This window comes from Rhea pennata, chromosome 3, assembly GCF_028389875.1.
Source record: "Rhea pennata isolate bPtePen1 chromosome 3, bPtePen1.pri, whole genome shotgun sequence".
Taxonomy (NCBI): domain Eukaryota; kingdom Metazoa; phylum Chordata; class Aves; order Rheiformes; family Rheidae; genus Rhea; species Rhea pennata.
The window spans coordinates 34777487-34798827 of record NC_084665.1 but is presented as its reverse complement, the minus strand read 5'-3'; the positions used below and the strand labels follow the sequence as shown (position 1 = coordinate 34798827).

The 21341-nt window shown below is 34.6% G+C and overlaps 1 protein-coding gene across 1 annotated transcript in view; it reads left to right on the top strand.

Annotated features, from left to right (window-relative positions):
* Positions 1-17328, top strand: part of DNAH8 (dynein axonemal heavy chain 8) — a 161967-nt gene extending 144639 nt beyond the window's left edge. The window contains exons 83-92 of the mRNA XM_062573613.1: positions 673-825; positions 2065-2220; positions 4348-4464; positions 5162-5263; positions 5647-5807; positions 11837-11993; positions 12570-12722; positions 12814-13003; positions 16330-16451; positions 17041-17328. Of these exons, the coding sequence (XP_062429597.1) occupies positions 673-825; positions 2065-2220; positions 4348-4464; positions 5162-5263; positions 5647-5807; positions 11837-11993; positions 12570-12722; positions 12814-13003; positions 16330-16451; positions 17041-17328 (1599 nt within the window). The remainder of the gene's footprint in view (positions 1-672; positions 826-2064; positions 2221-4347; positions 4465-5161; positions 5264-5646; positions 5808-11836; positions 11994-12569; positions 12723-12813; positions 13004-16329; positions 16452-17040) is intronic.
* The last annotated feature ends 4013 nt before the right edge of the window (positions 17329-21341 follow it).

Below are 21341 nucleotides of genomic sequence, written 5' to 3'. Positions count from 1 at the left end.
TATCTAATTTTAGTATCGGGCTTCTGATTCACCAGGCTTCTAAAGTGATGCTACAAGAACTGATTGGATTTAAATTCATAAGCAGAGGTGCAGAGAGAAAATAATCAAAAAAATCAAATCAAAATCGTGCAACCTGAGAGCTGAATAAGATTGAAATTAATATGCAGGAGGTTGAATTTCATACAAATGCATTTATTTTGGCTAAACTACTAATTACAGTTGAAACATTTTAGAGTCTTGTTACAACCTCTCTCTACTACCTTAAGATTATGTTATTTACAAATAAGTAAAAAGAAAAAATATTTCTTAGGTTTCAGCTGTTACTTTTCCACTCGTGCATTCCTCTGCAACTGATGATAGGATTGCTAATCACTGTTGTTTTGTTGGAAGGAGGAGGACAGGAATAACTTCTTTTTGCCACTAGGTAGCACTGATACTTTACTTAGAACATTTTCTGTGATTGTTTTATTTGCATTATGAACTGTAGGATGTGAAAATAACTTTCAGGTTTACTTTTGCTGTTTTCTTTAACTGTGACAAAACCAAATACCAAATCAAATGATATTAAGCACTCAGGAAGAGAATAGAGCTAGAGCACAAAAACAGTTGTTTTTGACATTATGAATAACTCGTACTAATTTCTGAATGGTAATGGTTGATGTTTTTATTCAGGGAGGTTGGGTGTTACTTCAAAATTGTCATCTTGGACTGGATTTCATGGACGAACTACTGGAAACACTTCTTACTGCTGAGATACCAAATGAGACATTTCGAGTTTGGATAACTACTGAACCTCATCCTAAATTCCCAATTACACTGCTACAGGTTTGTTCAACTGTTTAGTTCAGGTACCTAATATCATTAAAGTTATTCAGGTTAAGTGTGTGCATAGAAATGAAATAATTGAGGGGTGGCGGGGGGGAACTCTCAAGAAAAGAATTCCCTTGCTTTAGAATGAAGATGACACTTGCAGACATGAAGGTTACTTACCAGTAGCTGGAAGTCCTCTCAGATGCGTTACTGTTCATTCACACTAGTTCTGTTCACACAAACACTTGAATCAAAACTATCAGTCTTTGTCTATATTCTTTTTTGTCCAGCCAAGTGCCCTATGTACAGGGTAATGCCTACAACTCATCTTAGACTCTCCTAGGTTTTCCTAACTGAAGTAAGAAGTAAGGGATACAGTACATGGACAGCATATCTCAAAGAACATCAACTACCATGAAGTATCCTGGTTTTCGTTGAGTGAACTTTAAATGGTTATGCAGCAGATCTCCAGAAGACATTTTTCATCAGTGCCAGGAAAGCTGCCTCAACTCTCATGAAGTGTATTTAAGTCAGGATGGTTCCTGGCACTCTCACAGCCGGTCCAGTTAGTATATAGTTAGTATATAAAAATACATGCTACTCCTGGTATCTAGGATATGAAGGAAATATTAGCTTAGATGCATGTGATTTAAGTTGAGGACGGAGAACAGATCAATTTTCTTTTCAAATAAATCTAGGATTTACCAGAGTGTCCAGGAACATTTTCAATTTACTAATGGAGTCAAAGCCAAAGACTCCAGAGCAGCAACTGTGAACATCTGATTTGAGTAGAGGCAAGATTTCTGTGCATTTCCTGTGAAGTCTTGGAAACAGAAAACAACAGGATTGTTTGGAGTGTTCTTACAATCTACTCTGTATAGTTGTCTTTCATCATCCAATCATTGAATTAGGGGTAAAGAACAATATGATGCCTTCTGAAATGCATGCTAAATACAGATTTTTGATGAAAATCCTCAGATCCCTGGACATCTCAGATGGTGGAACCCTGCTGTGTCAGTAGTGTGAACAAGTTCCATGTTCAGTATCTTAATGTGCATCATAGGGCTTTCTGGACTAATCTAATATGTGCTTCTTTTATGCAATTAATAGTTAATTGCATTTCAACTTTATATCTACATTTCAACTACTTACATTGTATCTTTTATTTATAACTAATAATTGTGACATTTTAGTATTTTGCTCTTTTTGCTTTAGTAAATAAATCCAATTCCTTTATCTTTTTTTACATGACAGATTGCTATAAAGTTCACAAATGAACCTCCCCAAGGTGTGCGAGCTGGTTTGAAAAGAACGTTTTCAGGAATTAATCAAGATCTGCTAGATGTTAGCAATATGCCTATGTGGAAGCCTTTGCTTTACACTGTAGCTTTCCTGCATTCTACCGTTCAGGTATTTTTTAAAAGATTTACATTTAATGTTATAATACATGAAGTCACTTTAACAGGGTTCCTGATAGAAAATACTCATTCTACTATTTATTGTAGCACCATGTTGCAGAACTGGAGCTTTTAATTTCTACAATCTCTATTTCAAGCTACTTTATTCTGTTAATTGCCTTTTAAATTTTAAACAAATTTAATTCTATGAACATTTAGACTAAGGATTTTTCTCATCTAATTTTAGTTGTCCAAAAGTTAGTCATCCATTGTAAGCAAGTCAGCTCTCTCTGTAGTCAATAGAAATAGATAATCATCCCCAAACAGAAAATCAGCTTACCTGTCTTAGGTGTGCCTCTCAATAACAGAGTGAATCATTCTCTGGAGATATATCTATCTTTCTGTCCATTGATTTTAATGGGAATCTATATGCTTAGCTTAGAGTAGCTGTCTACTTTCTGGATGGCTAAAATTAAGTAAAATTCCGTCACTAAAGCCTTGTTTTTATCTTATTTTTATCTATGTCAATGTGATTTTTCTGTATTAACTTCAATATGAGCAAGGCTGTGTCCATATGTAGGCCTTTAAAGATACAGTAGTCTTAAGAGTACAGTAAATGCCAAGATTTTTGAGCTCACTGAATATGCCTTCTTTTAATCAAGGATCTCAAAATAGTTTAGAAAAAGATTTCAACCTTAGAGTCTTCTGAGGTGCTGGTATTTTCAATATAATAAAGGTGGTGAAAGAGGCAATTTATCAAAGGTCCCTATTAATATACAGTCTTCTGCATCTTTTACTCCTACTTTTTATAAATAGTGAGAAAGTTGTGCTGTGTACTGCCTTATGTGAATATACTGTACTTAGGGAACTGGAAGACCTAAGCTTATTCAACCATCAGTACTTTTAAAAAAAAATTATAGCTGGTCATCTATTCATAAAATTTATGGAATGTCAATCACCAAACAATATATACATTGCCCTGCTTTTGAACTGACAAATTCCTAATATCCTTTGGTGACAAGATTGCCATGATAAATACAGCTTATACAGTAATTCAAAGAATTTGGCAGAAAATCATTATACCTTTCTAGAATGTATTATTGGTTAATGCTGGCTCATCTACTTTTATACAATACCAGATTTGGGAGAAATAGAAGTTTTTTTTTTTTTTTTTTTTTTTTCAATTCTAATTATTTTTGAATATTGTAGCTAGGTACCTAAATGTTACTTACCATTAGCTAAGTACCTAAATGTTAAGACTTTTTCTGTGTAGATTCTCTGGTAGGATTTCAGATGTTTTCTGCCAATCATTGTTGACTTGGTTATTTAAAATTCTAATAAATATGTTATCTCTTGGTCAGTTTTAAAATGTCAGTATTACTCTGCTTATTTGTTTAATAATGTCAGCACTATTCAACAATTTAATTCTTGATTTATTCTTCACTTTGAAAAATTTTTATTGAGCAAGGAGGTAATTGAGATGGTTAAAATATAGTTGTGAGGAATGTAAAACTGTTGGGTATTTGAAATGTCTTCGGGCTACAGATTATATTCTCTTATTTTTATGGCCAACTATTTTTATGTTGCTACCGCTGTTACAATTTTATTTATAAATATGTATGCAACAATAAAACTGAATCATAAAGTGCTCAGGAGATAAACAGGCAACCATGGACATTAAAGCATCACACTGAAACAGTAAAGACAAAAGGGAAATGTAGAAGCCTTTGGATAACTAAGTATTAACACATGCATTTGAAAAAGTAGAGTCTAGTTAGAGTTGATGAGTGTGCTGAAACTGCAGAGGTTCAGTAATTTTTAAATTAGTTACCTAATATAAAAATCTAAATATCCTGATCATCCACATGGACATGAGACCTTTCAGACTTGAGTATGATATGTTGATTAGTAAAGGTAGCAATAAATGATACTGTCATAAATTTTGCTTTTGCTTTTTCTCTCTGTATTTTCCCCTCATAGTGTACTTTAGGAACATTTTGATTAATACTGATGTATATGAGGCACATAGCTGTTTTCTAGGCTGTCTTTCTTCTGTTCAATTTTTTAATTCCAATTGAACTTTAACAATGAAACAAAATAATATGGTGTTTCATAACCATATTTGTTTTCAACTCCTAAGGAGCGACGCAAATTTGGCCCTTTGGGTTGGAATATTCCCTATGAATTTAACTCAGCAGACTTCACAGCCAGTGTTCAGTTTATACAGAATCACCTGGATGAATGTGACATCAAGAAGGTGAATACTAAAACTTGTATACAATATGTTTAATTGCTTTATATAGAATCTGTAATTGTTTTTCTTCATGTCTTATATTATAATAGTCTTTTCCTCACTCTTTTCAATGCAGCTTGTAATGATCAAAGTTTCAGATTCTGTGCAAGACAGTCAAGCTGAAATATTCTGTGTGCACTATCATTCATACTAAAAAAAAGTGTAAGAGTTAAGAATGCCAGAATTTTATCTTTTTTTTTTTCAGTGCCATTTCTAAAATATTAACAACTCCATACAAGACCTGTTTTGGAAAGGAGCTAAAATATGAGGTTTTAACAAAGCCAATCAAACCACACTGAGGCCACCAATTGGGCTTCTACTACTAGCAGGGAGTAATGTAATAGAATGGCCATTCCTTGCAAAGTAAAGATGAGAAACTGGAAAAAAAAAGAAAAGAGGCAGTAGCAGCTGAGAGTGATTTCAGGTCACACAAGAAACACCAAGGGCTATTTCTAATAGAATCAAGCCCAACTGTAGTTTAAAAATGTAGAGCTGAGCTCAGAAAATCCATTTGAAATCAAGTATAATTTTTTTCGTCCAACAATGATCTTTTCAGCTTGCATTTCAGGGTCTCCTGAGGTGGAGATAATATTCAAATTACAAGCTGGATCCCTTCTTGTAATACATTACAACTATAACTTTTTATTTTCTTTGCAACCAGGGTATATCATGGAGCACAGTACGCTACATGATTGGAGAAGTGCAATATGGAGGTCGAGTTACAGATGACTTCGATAAGCGTCTTCTTAATTGCTTTGCAAGGGTGAGAGACCTTGAAAATATAGATATTTGTCATTTTTATTGGCAGCTGTAGCACAGAGATCAGAAGATTTCTGATTATTTTCAGATTATTTCTGCTAATTATACACTTCACTGACTTATGGGACATTCAGAGTAAAATTAATTTTTTCAAAATATCATTCTTTGTCCTTCTCCTTGATTTCTTTTCAATGTGGAGCAAAACTGCTGAATACATAACTGGAACTCAGACGTAGAAAACGTAGCTTCTAATGATTTATTCGTGTATTCAAGTAAAAGTAGAGACAGTAGCTAAAATGAGAACTATGTTTCTCCAAGAGTGAAAACAAGATTAAAAAATCCGAGTAGCAAAGTGATTTTTTGTTTTTCTCTCTGGATTTTGCACAGGTGTGGTTTAATGAAAAGATGTTTGACAGCACTTTCTGTTTTTATACTGGATATAAAATTCCAGTGTGCAAAACACTGGAACAGTATTTTGAATACATTCAGTCACTCCCTGCCATGGACAGCCCAGAAGTCTTTGGTCTTCATCCTAATGCCAATATTACGTAAGTAGGTCACAATATATTGATGCCAAAGACTCTTACTTTAAATATTTGGAAACAATTAAAGTTCTGTAAAATATTTGGATGAAGTATATTTTTCCAAGGAAATCTAGGTTTCATGTGAATTCTACTATTGAAATGGAAACACTTGAAATGTATGTACACAATTACGAATGGAGTATCTGCAAATGCATTTTACATGTTCTTTTAAAGCAGTCAAAATTCTTATTTAATCCTCATGATTTCTAAAATCCTTTTTTAACTTGAAAGCATCATAAAACTTTTATATTAACATATTATACAAGGTTCTATACAGAACAGCTAAAGAAAGTTTCTAATGTTTGCTTTCTGCTGTTTCAAATAGTATTTTTTTTGTTTTGTGAACTCTTTTGTTAAATGATTCTGTGTATTTTTTTTTTTATTATTTTATGCACTCTTTTGTTAAATAATTTTGTGGATTGTCAGTTGGTTTACAGCATGCCTTTGGATGTAACTACAATATTTTGTTGCCATCAGTTCTGCCATTCCCATTATTCAAGAAAGGCTTTTCAGCTTCACCAAGTACTAATTCCATTTAAAATTTTATCTTTGACTTAATTCACTTTTTCATTCCAAATAATGTGTCTAACAGCTTGGGTTTATTTCCTTATAATGTTATAAACTCCCTGAAGTATATGAACTGTCATCATATTTCTTCACTGATGTTCTCAATACTTCTGCCATGAATTATGCATTTTTAGTGTGTCCATATTTGTCATTTCTTACCACAGTTATTTGTATTTTTAAACAAAACAAATGTTATTCACAGAATCACAGAATGGTTGAGGTTGGAAGGGACATCTGGAGATCATCTTGTCCAACCCTCCTGCACAAGAAGGGTCATGTAGAGCGCACTGCCCTGGAACCTTTCTACACAGCTTTTGAATATCTCCAAGGAAGGAGACTCCACAGCCTCTCTGGGCAACCTGTTCCAGTGCTCAGTCACCTTTACACTCAAAAAGTTTTTCCTTATGTCCTGATGGAATTTTCTATGTTTCAGTTTGTGCCTGCTGCCTCTCATCCTATCACTGGGACACCACTGAAAGGAGTCTGGTCCCATCCTCTTCACACCTCCCTTCAGATACTTGTACTTATTGTTAAGATCCCCCCTCACTCAGTCTTCTCTTCTCTAGGCTGAACATCTCAGCTCTCTCCGCCTTTCCTCATATGAAAGAGGCACTAGTCCCTTAATCATCTTACTAGGCCTTTGCTGGACTTGCTCCAGTAGCTCCATCTCTCTCTTACACTGAGGAGCCTAAAACTGGACCTCAGCAGTACTGAGTAAAGGGGAAGGATCACCTCCCTTGACCTGCTGGCAATGGCCTTCCTAATGCAACCCAGAATACCATTGGTCTTCTTTGCCATAAGAACATGCTGCTGGCTCATTGTCAACTTGTTGTCTACCAGGAATCTCAGGTCCTTCTCTAAAACTCAGAGTTGCTTTCTAGCAGGTCAGCCCCCAGCTTATACTGGTGCATGAAGTTATTCCTCCCTAAGTGCAGGACTCTGCACTTCTCTATTGCACTTTGTGAGGTTCTACTCTTCCCATCTCTCCAGCATGTCCAGGACTCTCAGAATAGCAGCACAGCTCTCTGATGTATCAGCTACTGCTTGCAGTTTTGTATCATCAGCAAAGTTGCTGAGGGTGCACTCTGTCCTTGTACCCAAGTCATTGACAAATTGAACAAGATTGGACTCAGCACTGTCTCCTGGGGGACACTGCTAGCTACAGGCCTCCAACTTGACTTTGCACCACTGATCACAACCCTCTGAGCTCTGCTATTCAGCCATTTTTCAGTCCATCTCGCTGGCTGCTCATCTGGCTGCTTCATCAACATGCCTGTGAGGATGGGAGACTGTGTCAAAAGCCTTGCTGAAGTCAGGGTACACAACATGGCACTGCTCTCCCCTCATCTACTCAGACAGTCATTCCATCATGGAAGGCTCTCAGGTTGGTTAAGCATGATTTTCCCCTGGTGAATCCATGCTAACTGCTCCTGATTACCTTCTTACCCTTCATATGCTTGGAAATAGTATCCAGGATTAGCTGCTTTATCATCTTTCCAGGGATCAAGGTGAGACTGACTGGTCTGTAGTTCCCTGGGTCCTCCTCCTTGATCTTTCTGAAGATTGGAGTGACATTAGCTTTCTTCCAGTACTCAGGCACCTCTCCTGTTCTTCACATCCTTTCAAAGATGATTGAGAGTGGCCTTGCAATGACATCTGCAATCCAACTTCAAATGCCTGACTGTTTTGGAAACCTAGTATCTTCAAGCATTTTTGGACAAAATAGTAATTTTTCAGTCTCAAATTTGAGAGGCTGATGCCATATCAAAATCCCATTATCATAAAGATCCTGTGAGAATGGAACACAATTTATTATCAGCTCTGCCTAGCACTTACCATTGTAAATACATAGTTTAGAAAATGAGAATCCAAGAGTAGATTTGTTACTTTTTTTTCTGTTTTCTTTTAAATTGCTCTCTGATACTTGCAAAACCTCCCTTCCAGGTCTGGTTAAAGAATGAATTATGATTTACTTTAGAACTGAACAATATCCTAAAGAGAGACCACTCTGGAACTGCAATTAGGCTTTTAGGAAGACTCATTTATAGGAGGCTTGAGACTGACAGTGTTGGAAAAGAGTTAGTGAGTACAAACAGCTCTTTCATTTCTCTCCACTACTGATTTTTCTTCCACTTTTGTACATCAGCATACTCCTGAGTCTTTAGTCTTTGTCTTGAAGATTCTACTTTGTAGCTGTTTCTTTATGTGTAAGAAAAACTATTAAGTGGCTCCATGTGCCATCACAGGCTGTTACAGGCAACTATGCACAGATATGTCTGCCTAAATTTCATCTTTGACCTCCAGGCTGAATGGATTATCATTCTATACAATATACAACAAAAAGTTGTATTCAAAATGTCCATCAAGTCATCTCAGAATATGCAGAAGGCTAACATCTAGAAATGAAACCCTGAGATAGCCAGGACCTCTCCATATTACTACTACTGAGGCCAAGAAAGACCTTACCCCTCCCTGCCATTGCCACACACACACTTGTCAAGATCAGTGGGACTGTTTCCAGTTCAGCCAAAAGCTCAATCCATTGATTCCAACCATTCATTGAATGTTAGTACTTTCATCCACCTGAGATTAACATCTGAAGTTACTGCAATTGATTTTTAACTTACTGTAAGAACTACAGGCTCTGCAACAGATAACAGGTACCAGAGTAGGCAAGGAATGTTCTGACAATTTTCTGTCAAATCTCCAGCTGAATTTATGTAAAATTAGCAGGTATTGCAGCTGTTATTAGCTGACTGAACCCAGCAGAATCTCCAGTGGTCCCTTGGTTGATGTTAAGGTTTAACTGTTTTGAATACCATGCTGCAATGGGATATTGCTATTTTCTACACAAAGCTGGGGTATATTTCTTTCAAACAGTGTTTGCTTTTAATTTTAAATTCTAATATAGAAAACTCCTGCTGGCAGAGACTCTAACTATCAAAATATGATAGTTTGATGAGCCCAAACTCTATAAGAAAATATCCTTAATATATTTTTTGGAGCAGATTAAAATCCACAGAAAATTCCTTCCTTTTTTCTTCTTATGACACAGCTTGCTGTGCAAGACTGTTTTAGGGAAGAACATACCTAAACTGATACAACTGCTTCATCTTATCCTCACTTATAGGCAAAACAGACATTGGGGATGGGATTCATTTAAAGTTACTTTAGCTTCCTTTGCAGCTATGCAAAACTTTGTTTAAATAGGGAAATAGATCCTTATAAAGTACAATTTCTCTCGTTGCAGAGCAGACATCTAAAGTAGATGAACTGAATCATGCCTCTTTGCATTGCCTATAAAGATAATCCAGACAACCAGCTGTTATATAGACATCTACATTTAGACGTGCAGTCAGAGAAATCCCATTGTATATACATGATCTCTTTTGTAGTGACATAGTACTTCCTCTGCAAACTTGTGCAATCTTTTTTTATTATTACTGTTTGCGCCTATACTTCAACATTTCATTACCAATGTCAAGCAAAATTAGTTTTTCCAAAGCCTAGAAAAGAATTGTTTCAGAATGTCTTATATTCACTATGGCCCACTGTTGCATGAATGAAATCTTTTGTTTCTGTTTTATTCTCACTTCTTCCTAGATGAATATCTTTAAAGTATGTGCATATTAAGATATATCTTTTTTCTCTATTTTTAATAATAGTCTTCTTGTTCAGATTGCTGTTATTATTCATGTTTGCTGCTTCTTACAATATTAAGCTGATCATTCCTTCTTTCCAGAAGATTCCTGGCTTATATCATTAAAGAAAATAAAATTGCTTACTTTGATTCTGTTCCTTTGAGGTTATCTTTCAAAAACTGTTCTCAGTCACCTGCTTCTCCCAAAAGTCGACATATTGCATTCTTTTCAAGTTGTTCCTGGGTTTTTCTTGGAGAAAGACAGTGCATTTTTATAATTCTGTAATATTTTGTATTTTAATTGATTTAATCAACCTACTGCTTCCACATAGAATACACTGACTACACTTGTGGAAGAACAGTACTTATGGTATGGAGGGGAAGGTTCACATCTCTATTACCAACAGTTGCTAGATCACCTAGACTCAAAGTAAGGGTTATAACCACCAGAAGGTCGTCTGAGTTAGGAATCAAGCTATGAGTTCAAGAAAAAATTAATTTCATCCAACATTTCTGCTAGTATATTACCTTGCATAAATCTGTCATTCTTCAAATGTGGCCATAAATGGGAAAAAGGTTGAGAGTTTTGAATTTAAAGTCAACAGTTGTTAAAAACTGTGAAAGCCCACCATTATTGTGTTCAGAAGCTGGAATGATATCCTCTGAGGAGCAAACCACCAGAAAATGATTTCTTACATTTTCTGATTTATAATCTTTATAATTGCATTCAAAACCAGGTTATGTTGAAATGCTACAGTATCTAATTTCTGTAATCTTATGATTTTATCTTTAAAACTTAACTGCTTTAGGAATTCACATGCTTCTGTCCTGTGGCACAGTCTTTGGTTTCATTTCTTACATAATTATGTATGGTAAAGTAACAGGCAGATAGACAGAAGTAAAACTGACATGTAAATTTATGCTCTGAGTCAGTATAAATTTATGTTCTGAGTCAGAATAAGGCCATATCTTCCTCATGTACCTGATTCCATAAGGTGACAGTAGGCCATGCCGGCCATAACACAAACATACAATGTATGTTTTCTTTCTTACTACTTCTCATAGATCTATGCTACTAGAGAGCATTATAACAAAAGTACTCCTATAATTCTGCTTGTGTTGAGGGACTGACATTGTCTATTATCTTTTAGCATCAAATGCCACATTAATTTATTCATTTTTTTATAGTGACTCAGAACGTAAATTTACATGAGCAATGCCCATGCTTTAATTTCTAATGTTGTAAATCTGGCAGCTTTTACCATTAATCCTGAACTACCTCAAGGCAGAATGGATTTCCTAATTAATAAAGGGGCAGCTTGCAGAGAAATATTCTTTCTGATTACAGCACTTCATTCCTTCTTCCCAGCAAATAGTTGGTTAGAAGTCTTTATCAGGCATATGTCATTTTCCCCCTTTCCTCAAAATCCCTAAGAATCATGTGCTAGTTTTATCTGCTGCCTCGTTTTCTCAAAGGCTATGAAACAATGTGTGGAACTTTCTTCTTTTAGCCCTGAACTAGAAAAGCAGCAAGTGTATATATAACAGGTTGGGTAAAGGACAGTTCATGTTTCTCTCTTTACGATTGCAAAAGCCAGACGTTTTTCATGATCAGCGAGTTTAGTTTGGTGCCAGAAGCAAAGGAAAAAAATTCTTATTCTGACTTTCAAATGTATTGGGGGACACAGTACGTTTTTTCTCTGTGTTCAATTCATGTTCTACAAAGCATACAGTTTATCTTTGAAAAAATCTGATGTAACTTTTAGCATATTTCTTATCCTTTTAGATATCAAAGTAACACAGCAGCTGACGTTCTAGATACTATTACCAATATTCAGCCTAAAGAAAGTGGTGGAGGAGTTGGAGAAACTCGTGAAGCCATTGTTTATCGTTTGGCTGAAGACATGCTGGACAAACTTCCACCTGATTACATACCTCACGAGGCAAGCTAATCTCAGCTATTTCCTCACTGTTTTCTCTCTGTGGAGTTTTCACATAAAAAGTGTCCCCCCCCCAAAAAAAAAAATCAGAACAGTTTTATAATTCTGTTCAATAAAGATTCTATACTTAGTGGTAGATTCAAGCAAGCAGCAAACATCTTTTCTCAATTAATGTGAATAGAAATGAGGCCTTTTTATTTAAAAACAAAATATCTAACAATTAATCATGAAGATGTGTCATGGAGACTGATTGAACTTTCAAAGTTGCATGCAAAATTACAGAAAAAAAGTCTTGACTTTATTTGGCAGCAGTCTTCCAGGCCTTTTGGGTAAAATCTCATTTGAAAAATTGGGAAGTGTCATCAAATCATGAAGACAAAAAAAAATCAATTAAAACTGCAACTGTTCTAAAACTGTAAATGAGAGCTGGATTATTTGAAGTACAAGTGTGCTATTTACTTCTCTACAAATAAGTTAAGCTGTCATACGTGACAACAGTATTTCAGATTTTTTTAGAATTTAGGAATAAGCAATTTAGAATAATTACTAAATTGCTTCTTTTGTACTTTTATATTTTAGGTAAAAGCTCGTTTAATTAAAATGGGACAACTTAACTCTATGAATATTTTTCTTCGGCAAGAAATCGACCGAATGCAAAAGGTCATCACAATACTCCGAAACAGTCTGAATGATCTTAAGTTAGCCATAGAAGGAACTATTATTATGAGTGAGGCAAGTACAAGAATATTTGTTATATACAAAATACTCTCTTTGAAACTATCATCTTGGTTGTTTAAGTTCATATATTGTGATTTCATTCCAGAATTTGAGGGATGCTCTTGATAATATGTATGATGCTCGAATTCCTCAAATATGGAAGAGGGTATCTTGGGATTCTTCAACACTAGGCTTCTGGTTTACTGAACTTTTGGAAAGAAATAGTCAGTTCTCTACTTGGATATTTGAAGGAAGACCAAATGTGTTTTGGATGACCGGATTCTTTAATCCGCAAGGTAGGGTACCGAAAGGACTTAGGTAATAACGTACTGTATTTAATTGTAATTTAAGGGTTTTCACTACGTATCTAATTTAATATTATACTTACAAAAATGTTTTCATCACTGTCAGAACATGTTATAGGAGGCAAAATGATAAATGGATTCCAAAAAGAGATTAGACAAAGTGATGTGAAATGGGTTCAATGGTAGCTATAAACATGATTGGACAAACTTAACCTTCAGGTTGAGGGGTCCCTAAGCACCTGCTTGCCAGAATTTGGAAGGATGTAAATGGTAAAGGATTTATATATCATTTTTCTTGTTTTATTATTTCCTACAGCATCCTCTTTACACAATGCCTGTCTTTTGAGTTGACCTAGGAATACAGTTTTTATATTCCAAAAATAAAAAATATATAGTTAACAGATAATGTATTCGCTTGTTAGCATACTCTTGCAAATGATAGTGATATAACATCTAAAGAAAATACAATTTTTCTGCTTTTCCTGTGGTTTCAGCTTACTTTTTTAGTTCTAACAGAATTAGATATCTAATCCTTGCAAGTTGCAAGTATGTAAGAGCTTTAATCCAAGGCTTTAATCTGTAATCTAATATATTGCCTATATACTATACAGTAGCAGCATATATCTATACCAGAATTTATGGCAATTATCTATCTTTCACAGAGAATCATCAACACATAATTTTCACAGTGTTTCTATTTTGCAGATTATTTAATGTATAGTTTGTTCAAATTCATCAAGAATATACTGAGAAGTACAAATAAATAGTTATCACTATATGTTATAGCTTGATGTATTTATCATTTTATAGAGGGGAAGGAAAATGAATGATAACTATCTCCATGAGTAACAAAATTCATTAGCTTATTAGATGCATGTTCCTAGACGAATCACATTTAGCCTAAACAATTGCCCATACAAAATTATTGTGGGAAAATTATCTCATATAACAGCAATGAAAATTTTTTCATTAAGATTAATGAAAAATCCTTGAATTTTATAAGTTCTCTTCAGTTTGTGACGTTGCTGTTTTTACTAATCTCTCTATGACCACAACTCTGAAAGCTACTAATATCAAAGTCATTTTAGAGTCACTCTCAGAAACAGTTGAGGTGACTTGAGTACGTCAGATAAACATGTAAGAATTCCAAAGTATTTTTCAAAGCTGGTACTGAGAAGCTAGTCAAAACATTATTACATTTGTATCATAAATGGCACAGCTCCTAAGTGTAGTGTCAGACCTTGACAGCATATTCATCTCTGATGATTCAAGAGCAGCACTTATAGTGGTATAAAAGAAGATAATGGACCAGGTTCGTTTGACCAAACAAACTATTTAGCCTAAAAGCAAACAAAGCTGAGATACAGAAGGTCTTGAACTTGATGATTGCTTCAACTTCTGTGTTCATAAAGCTGTTCTGGTAGTTAGAGAAAGTAGTTAACTAAGACAAAGAGTGCACTATGGGCTGGTGTTGGGTAAGTATCAGTTACTGTGTTAATAGTACTGCTCACCAGAAAATAGTGAGCAAAGCAAACCATGCAGTAAAGTTTAAAAATTGACTGGAGTAAGGTAAATCAGAAATTGGACTACCTTGTGCTCCCACTACAGGAAAATCTAGATTGATTGTACTGGTAAATAGTCATAGTATTGTCATAGTACTGACAAATGCATTATAATGTTGAAACATGGGGAATATATTTTATCAATTTATTAGAAAAATCTCTTTATAGTACTATAGAGTATCATCAATAATTGTATTTAAAACCCATTGTCCTTTTTTAGCAATTATCCGTGTTTGTCTTCTATCAGTTATCATTATTAGGGGAGAATGAACATGTTTGTTGTGATCCAAAATTCCTTGAAGTAGAGAAGGTATTTGAAGTGAACATGCTTATGAAAGAGCAAACTTAATTTAATATTGTAGAGATGTAATTAATTTTTAAATATATTTAGAAGCCTGGATCAGACTGTTTTATTTGTATCAGACTATATAGTATTTGAAGAGGTTAGTACATTTTGTTTTGTTTAGTCCTATGTTCATTTCAAATAGTACACTAATTATATTTACATGGCATATAAATATTTTAACTGTGACAAGTATCTTCTAATTGGCCCCCAGCACATTAAACCACTTTTTATATCTGTATTTTGTATGACCATGTACCTTCATGATTATCCTTCTTGTCAGTATCTCATTTTGTGGTTTTTCTAGCGTGAATATGCTTAAGTAGACAACCAGAAAAGCCCTATTCTTTTCCTTTATGTCCTACCAATGAGTAACTGAAGCCCTTTCATCTTTAGGTGTTTATGGTGATAACTCTCAAGTATGCACTTCAGTATTGTTAACTCTTCTCCTTTTGCCTCAATCTGTTTTTGACAGCTCTAAGTAACCCTTTTCATCTAGCAGCATAAAACAGCAGCTGTTGTTTTCTTCATGGCTGCATTGTCATCTTCTGAGACACTGATTGCAAATACCTGGTAGCTTCTGTAGCACTGTTTCTTTTTCTCCTTTCTTTTTTTTTTTTTTTTTTTTTTTTTTTTTTTTTAATTACTTGTTCCTTTATAACACATTCTTTGCTGCCCAGTTATTTTTCATCTTGTGGTTACACTATTCAGTCCTTTACCTCTCAAACCATTGTTATTACAAACCTGCCTCTGTAATGTCTATTCAGAACAACACTCCAAAAATCATCTAGCACATTGCTTTGATCAGGTCATCCTCTACCACCCCTTTCTCTCTAGGTCTTGCTTTTCTCCATTAACAAAATACAGATTTTTAATCCTTCAAAGGCATTGTTTATGTTCCCTACACCTAGTTATTTTCTATCATATTCAGACACATTTTCTGTTTCGTATCGGTGTAATTTATTTTTCTGTTTTTTCATTTTTTTAAATATGCCTTTTTCTAAACTTTCTGCATGTAAATATCAACTCGCGTAATTGATATTTCGTCTGCCATTAAATTCGTTTCCCGAGCACAAATCTACCATGCATCCTATGGTTTGCTACCTAACGATAAAAGGTAAGCCAGGATCCTGAGCAAACATTTTTTAGCTACTGAACTGTTCAGTTAACAAAAGTATATTATTTTATGTTCTATTTTAAAATACTTTTCTTAGTATAATGCATCGTATGCCAGTTTTGCCTTGTGTTCGTGTGTTTGGACCAAAGTAAATTTGGCTGTCATTAGTCAACATGCTCAGTTTCAATAGAACTGTGAATATGTCCATAATATTTAGTGCGGACCAATGCAGATAATTGAGCTAGATCTTTTTACTCGTGTGACATGTACCTAACCTGTGACTTAATTTCTCAAGGATTCCTGACAGCAATGAGACAAGAAGCAACTCGAGCACATAAAGGCTGGGCTCTAGATACAGTTACAATACAAAACGAAGTGCTAAAGCAGACCAAAGAGGAGATCACAGTACCTGCTTCTGTATGTATAATGCACAAAGATGGTTCAGTATTAATTTCAGTATTTAATTTATATTTTGCATCATTCAGTCACTTTGGATTGCTATAGGAAAAGTTAATATTGTTTTTGACTCACTGTTTTTATTCAGTTTAGAAGTTAAAAAAGAAAGTTTGAAGATTTTCACTTTCTCTTTGGCATTTAAAAAAATATTCTATTAAAAAAACCTTTTCATTACATCATCCCTAGATTTTTTAGAATTTATGCATCTGCCCTACTTTCTAAAGAATTAGGACAAAGCTACCTCTCTAAATGTTCTACAGCAATGGAATAATACATGTGTATTTACTGAATAATTGTAAACTTTAGAGGAAATTGCGTATAGTATTCTGTTTAAGGGGCTTATTGAACAACTTTGATTACCACCCATTTCAGTAGCATTGTATTCTGAAAAAGGAGAATATTATAATTTAAAAATAAATAGTTTGGAAAGATTCAATGTCAGATGCTTCTGATATAAAATATGTATTAATTTTAATGGCTTAAGCCAATTATTAATTTTGTAAAGCAAATGTTGTCTTTTGCATAATGTATCTGCTTACTCTCCACACAGGAAGGAGTATATATTTATGGGCTCTACTTGGAAGGAGCTGGCTGGGACAGACGAAATGGTAAACTTGTTGAATCTACACCAAAAATTCTTTTTGTCCAGCTCCCTGTGGTGCATATATTTGCTGTTAATGCAACCGGTCCTAAGGAGACAAAAGCCTATCTTTGTCCTATTTACAAGAAACCCAGGAGGACAGATCTAACCTATGTTACTGTGATCTACTTAAAGACAATACTATCTGTAGACCATTGGATATTGAGAGGAGTGGCTCTCTTGTGTGATATCAAGTAAGCCTTGTTTTCAACCATAATAGAAATGCAGAATATATGGCACAGGTAACCAAATACATGCATAATTTTATTGCTTTTCTTTTCTGGTCATCTGTCATTATATTAGAACTTTCAATGTGGACTTACAGATTTTTTTTCTGTCTCCAGTAAACTCAGTTGTTTTGGCTATTTGATGGTAGCTTTAAAATAAAGTTTTCAAAACAATTTCACTAACTTTTTGATGTTGCTTGCTTGCTTGTAAATGAAATTTATTCAGCGGAGATTCAGAATATTCACATTCAACAGAAAGCGTTTCAATAAAAGGTTTGATTGGACTGTTCAGTTCCCTCCCATTCACTGAATATAACCATTCTTAATATTTTAGACTAATTTGTTATTTTTAGTTAGTTTGGAAGAACATTAAGCTGCAGTATTTAGGTATCTTTCTCTTGACACAAGTAGTAAAAATCAAATTTATAGAATGTTCAAGATACAGTTTTAAGTATACTGAAGTTTCTGCAGCTTTTTTAGTACTGTAGAGTGTAATTCCAGAGTTATGACAAGTCTTAACAAAATTTACTCAGAGGTCTCTGATTTTACACCCGTCATACAGACATTGTACATACTAAATCAAACATTGTTATGTGTTACATGTGTTGACGCCATACAAGTAAGGTATTTCTGACACATCTGGTTGTATAAAAGGTGAAAGAGATGCCTTTTCCAATGAAAAAATCCTGCCTTCAGAGCACAAAAAAAACCAAGGATAGATTAGAGCTCAGAAATTCAGGAATATGTAAAAAAATTTTTTTTTCTCCTTCACCAAGCAGCAGTCCCCTATAAAGGTCAAATTCAGAAACAGACTGGAAATAGAAACACCACATGATTCTTTATATACAAACAGAGAGTAGGACAGGGAAATGAACAACTGATTACATTTATGATTTATTTTTATGCCTCTTTATTAAAATCGCTGAATTATTACAAATATGCTAATAAAGTCTTTGGGGGTATCTGAACAGTCTCTGACTTACTGAACCAACTATTTAATAAAGGTAGGACCCAACCAGGGTAACTACTAGTTAGATGATGGGTAATTAATTGACATGCAGGAATGCAAGAACTGACTTATGTAACTTGCACAATCTTCACATTCCCAAACACCCAAAAGGATTAATAGTTGTGGTTGGCCAGTTAGAAAGTCTGATTCTGGGGGCCTTTAACTTAATCCTTATCTTGCTAATAGATGCACCAAATGGCCTTATACTGTTGTGTTCTTTATGAAGATGTCATTCTTGGTAGCACTCAGTTCAGATAGGTGAGGTTCAACCATTAGCAAAATTATTTAATAACTTTTCATAAATAGTGTGTGTGACTAAGATTTTACCCAAAATTTATCCTTAAAGTTGATTCCAATATTTACCTTAATTAATACATTATTTATTAGTATTTTCTTGTAAGCCTCATTCAGCTCCAGGGAAATTTGATTTCACAATCTGGATATTAGGAAAACATTACCTTTATAGCATTCTAGGACAAAACAACACATCCAAAGCAAAAGCAGTTTCTATCTGCCCTTGCCCACCCTCAACCCATATCCTAGACTTTCTTTGGGGAAAGAATATTTGCATTACAGAAACTGCAGTTCAGAAAAGTGTTCTGTATAGAAGGATCCTGGAAATTGCCCTTCTTCCCTGCAGCTTCTGATGACTTATGAGCAGTCTCCAGTATAATGATGGAACTGAGTCATGGTTAGGGTCGTCTCTTTTTCAGGATGTTTATGATGGAAAGAGCTTTGGACTCAAAAGACACTGATTATAAGACTGTGAGCTCCTCCTTTCTGGGCACATGAGTACAGAAAGGGGAATTCATGTGAAAAGAACAGCTTTAGCATTTAGTGTAATAAAAATGGCCATTCTTTCTGCAGAAAGGATTTAGCATGTGTATATACAATCTAGACAATTTCATCAAAATGGTAGCCTTTTTTTCTAGTCATAGCCATGATAGCATATGGAGAATCCTGGGAATCCGTTCTAAATGATCATCTCCTCCTGAACATACTTCTTTCAGAGGACAGTTGTGCCTAGAACCTGTCTAATGTTGCAGACAGGCTACTAAATATTTGTCTCAGCATTTGGGAAGCCTTTTTCTGAAGGAATCCAGGTCCTTTCTATGAGACATCTTGCAGCAGAATAGACAGAAGTCATATCTGCCTCTTTGGACAGATCAGCATTATGATCATCACACAAATATGTATCAAGCTCTACAAGACAGTTTTCCATATCAAATTTTCCCGTGGAGAGAAAATACTGAATGGACTGATTTTCAAATAATTCTCTCAAAAGTGAGAGAGGCAAGTACTAATTTTGTCATTTTAATTAATAAATAATAATTTGACTTTATCCTTTCCTTCCCTTGTTCTGTGATTCATAGCTGCCTACTTCTGTCTTGTAAAAAATTTAGAGAAATGGAATGCAAAACAAAATATTTCATACCATTATTTCCTTTGTACTACCATCTTTCCTTTTCATTTTGTCCATTTTAGCAGCCTGCTATCGCCCCAAATACCGTTCTTAACAAAGCGTACTTGAAAAGGTGAGTTTTAATTAGAAAATCTTGTATTAGGGAATAATGGTAAGAAATTCTCCAGACTGTAATAAAAAAAAGTTGTTACTTATTTCTTTTATGATTGCCAACAACGTTTAGATTTTCTGTGCTTCTAAGATGTCTAAATATAGGAATGTCTGGATCAGGTACCGAGATTAATCAATATAGGGCCATATGCCTCTTTCAAAGACATTTTATAGAAAAAATTTAAAGCAATTTTTTCTTTACAAGAGAATGTAAGCTTTGTATTGAAAATAATTATCTATCTAAATCATTCCGTTCTTGCAATCATATAGAATAAATTCCACAAGGCAACCAGACACAAAAGCAGACAAAGCTATTCCATTTCATTATGTAATTTACCAAACATTTGTTAAGAAAAAAAAAGAAACTTCGTATTTTTTTCTGTCATCAAAAATATATATTCCCCCAAAAGTACAACCCATACCATCTGACAGCTGAAAAACTGAGCTGTCTGTTCTGCTCAAGCATTACTTATTATTTCTGTACATTTACATACAACCAGGCCTATAAGTCTGGAACTGCAAACTACCAACAACTTACACTCATCCATTCTGAGTCTGCATATATAGTGCTATACTTCACATTATACAAAACTGGTTGGTTTTGATTCTGACATTATATAGCTACTATGAGACGTTTCATGTACTGATCAGATTCTCCATGCAGGTATATAACTAGTAGCAGAACCTTTAGTACTTAAAAGCATAAAATAAAAATAATGAGATTTAATGCATAAATGTGTACCATGACCTGTAACTGAAAGAAACTCCCTCACTTCCTAGTGCACTGCACTTTTAAAAGTTTTGTACACTGATCTGTCACACATCTGTTTGCTGGAGCAATATTGTGATACAGTATGCTGTAAGATAAAGAATATTACTAAATGCTTAAATAACCTACTTCCCCAAATCCATGTTTCAGGGTATGATTCAGATAATTTAGTTTCTCCAAAGATGCCAATGTATATGTAGCGCCAAGATAAGAGGACCTCCCTTCTAAACATCAGTGTGCCTATAATCGCTTATAGCACTCATCTGCATAATGTTACTAGGAGCCACTTTTTGCCAGGAAATGCACAGAAGGATTCAGCTTAGCTGAACTTTTATGTCACTTAGGTTAGGTATCTGTACAAGTTAAGAATTCTCCAAACACCACATGAATTCAATGGTTCAGTGCTAAAAGTCTTCTGCTTCATTTCCTAAACTTCCAAGTGATTTCTTTGAATAACTTCATGGGTGCTGGCCCTCACCTGAGATATCGTAGTTTTTGTTCAGCTTGGAAAGATCTTTACAGACAGTTGCTCTTATCTTTATGATGAAAAAAGATTGAGCCAAAACTCCTTCACATACCATTACTATAATCTACCGTTGCAAAGCATGAGAGTGATCAGTTAACTATCTTTCA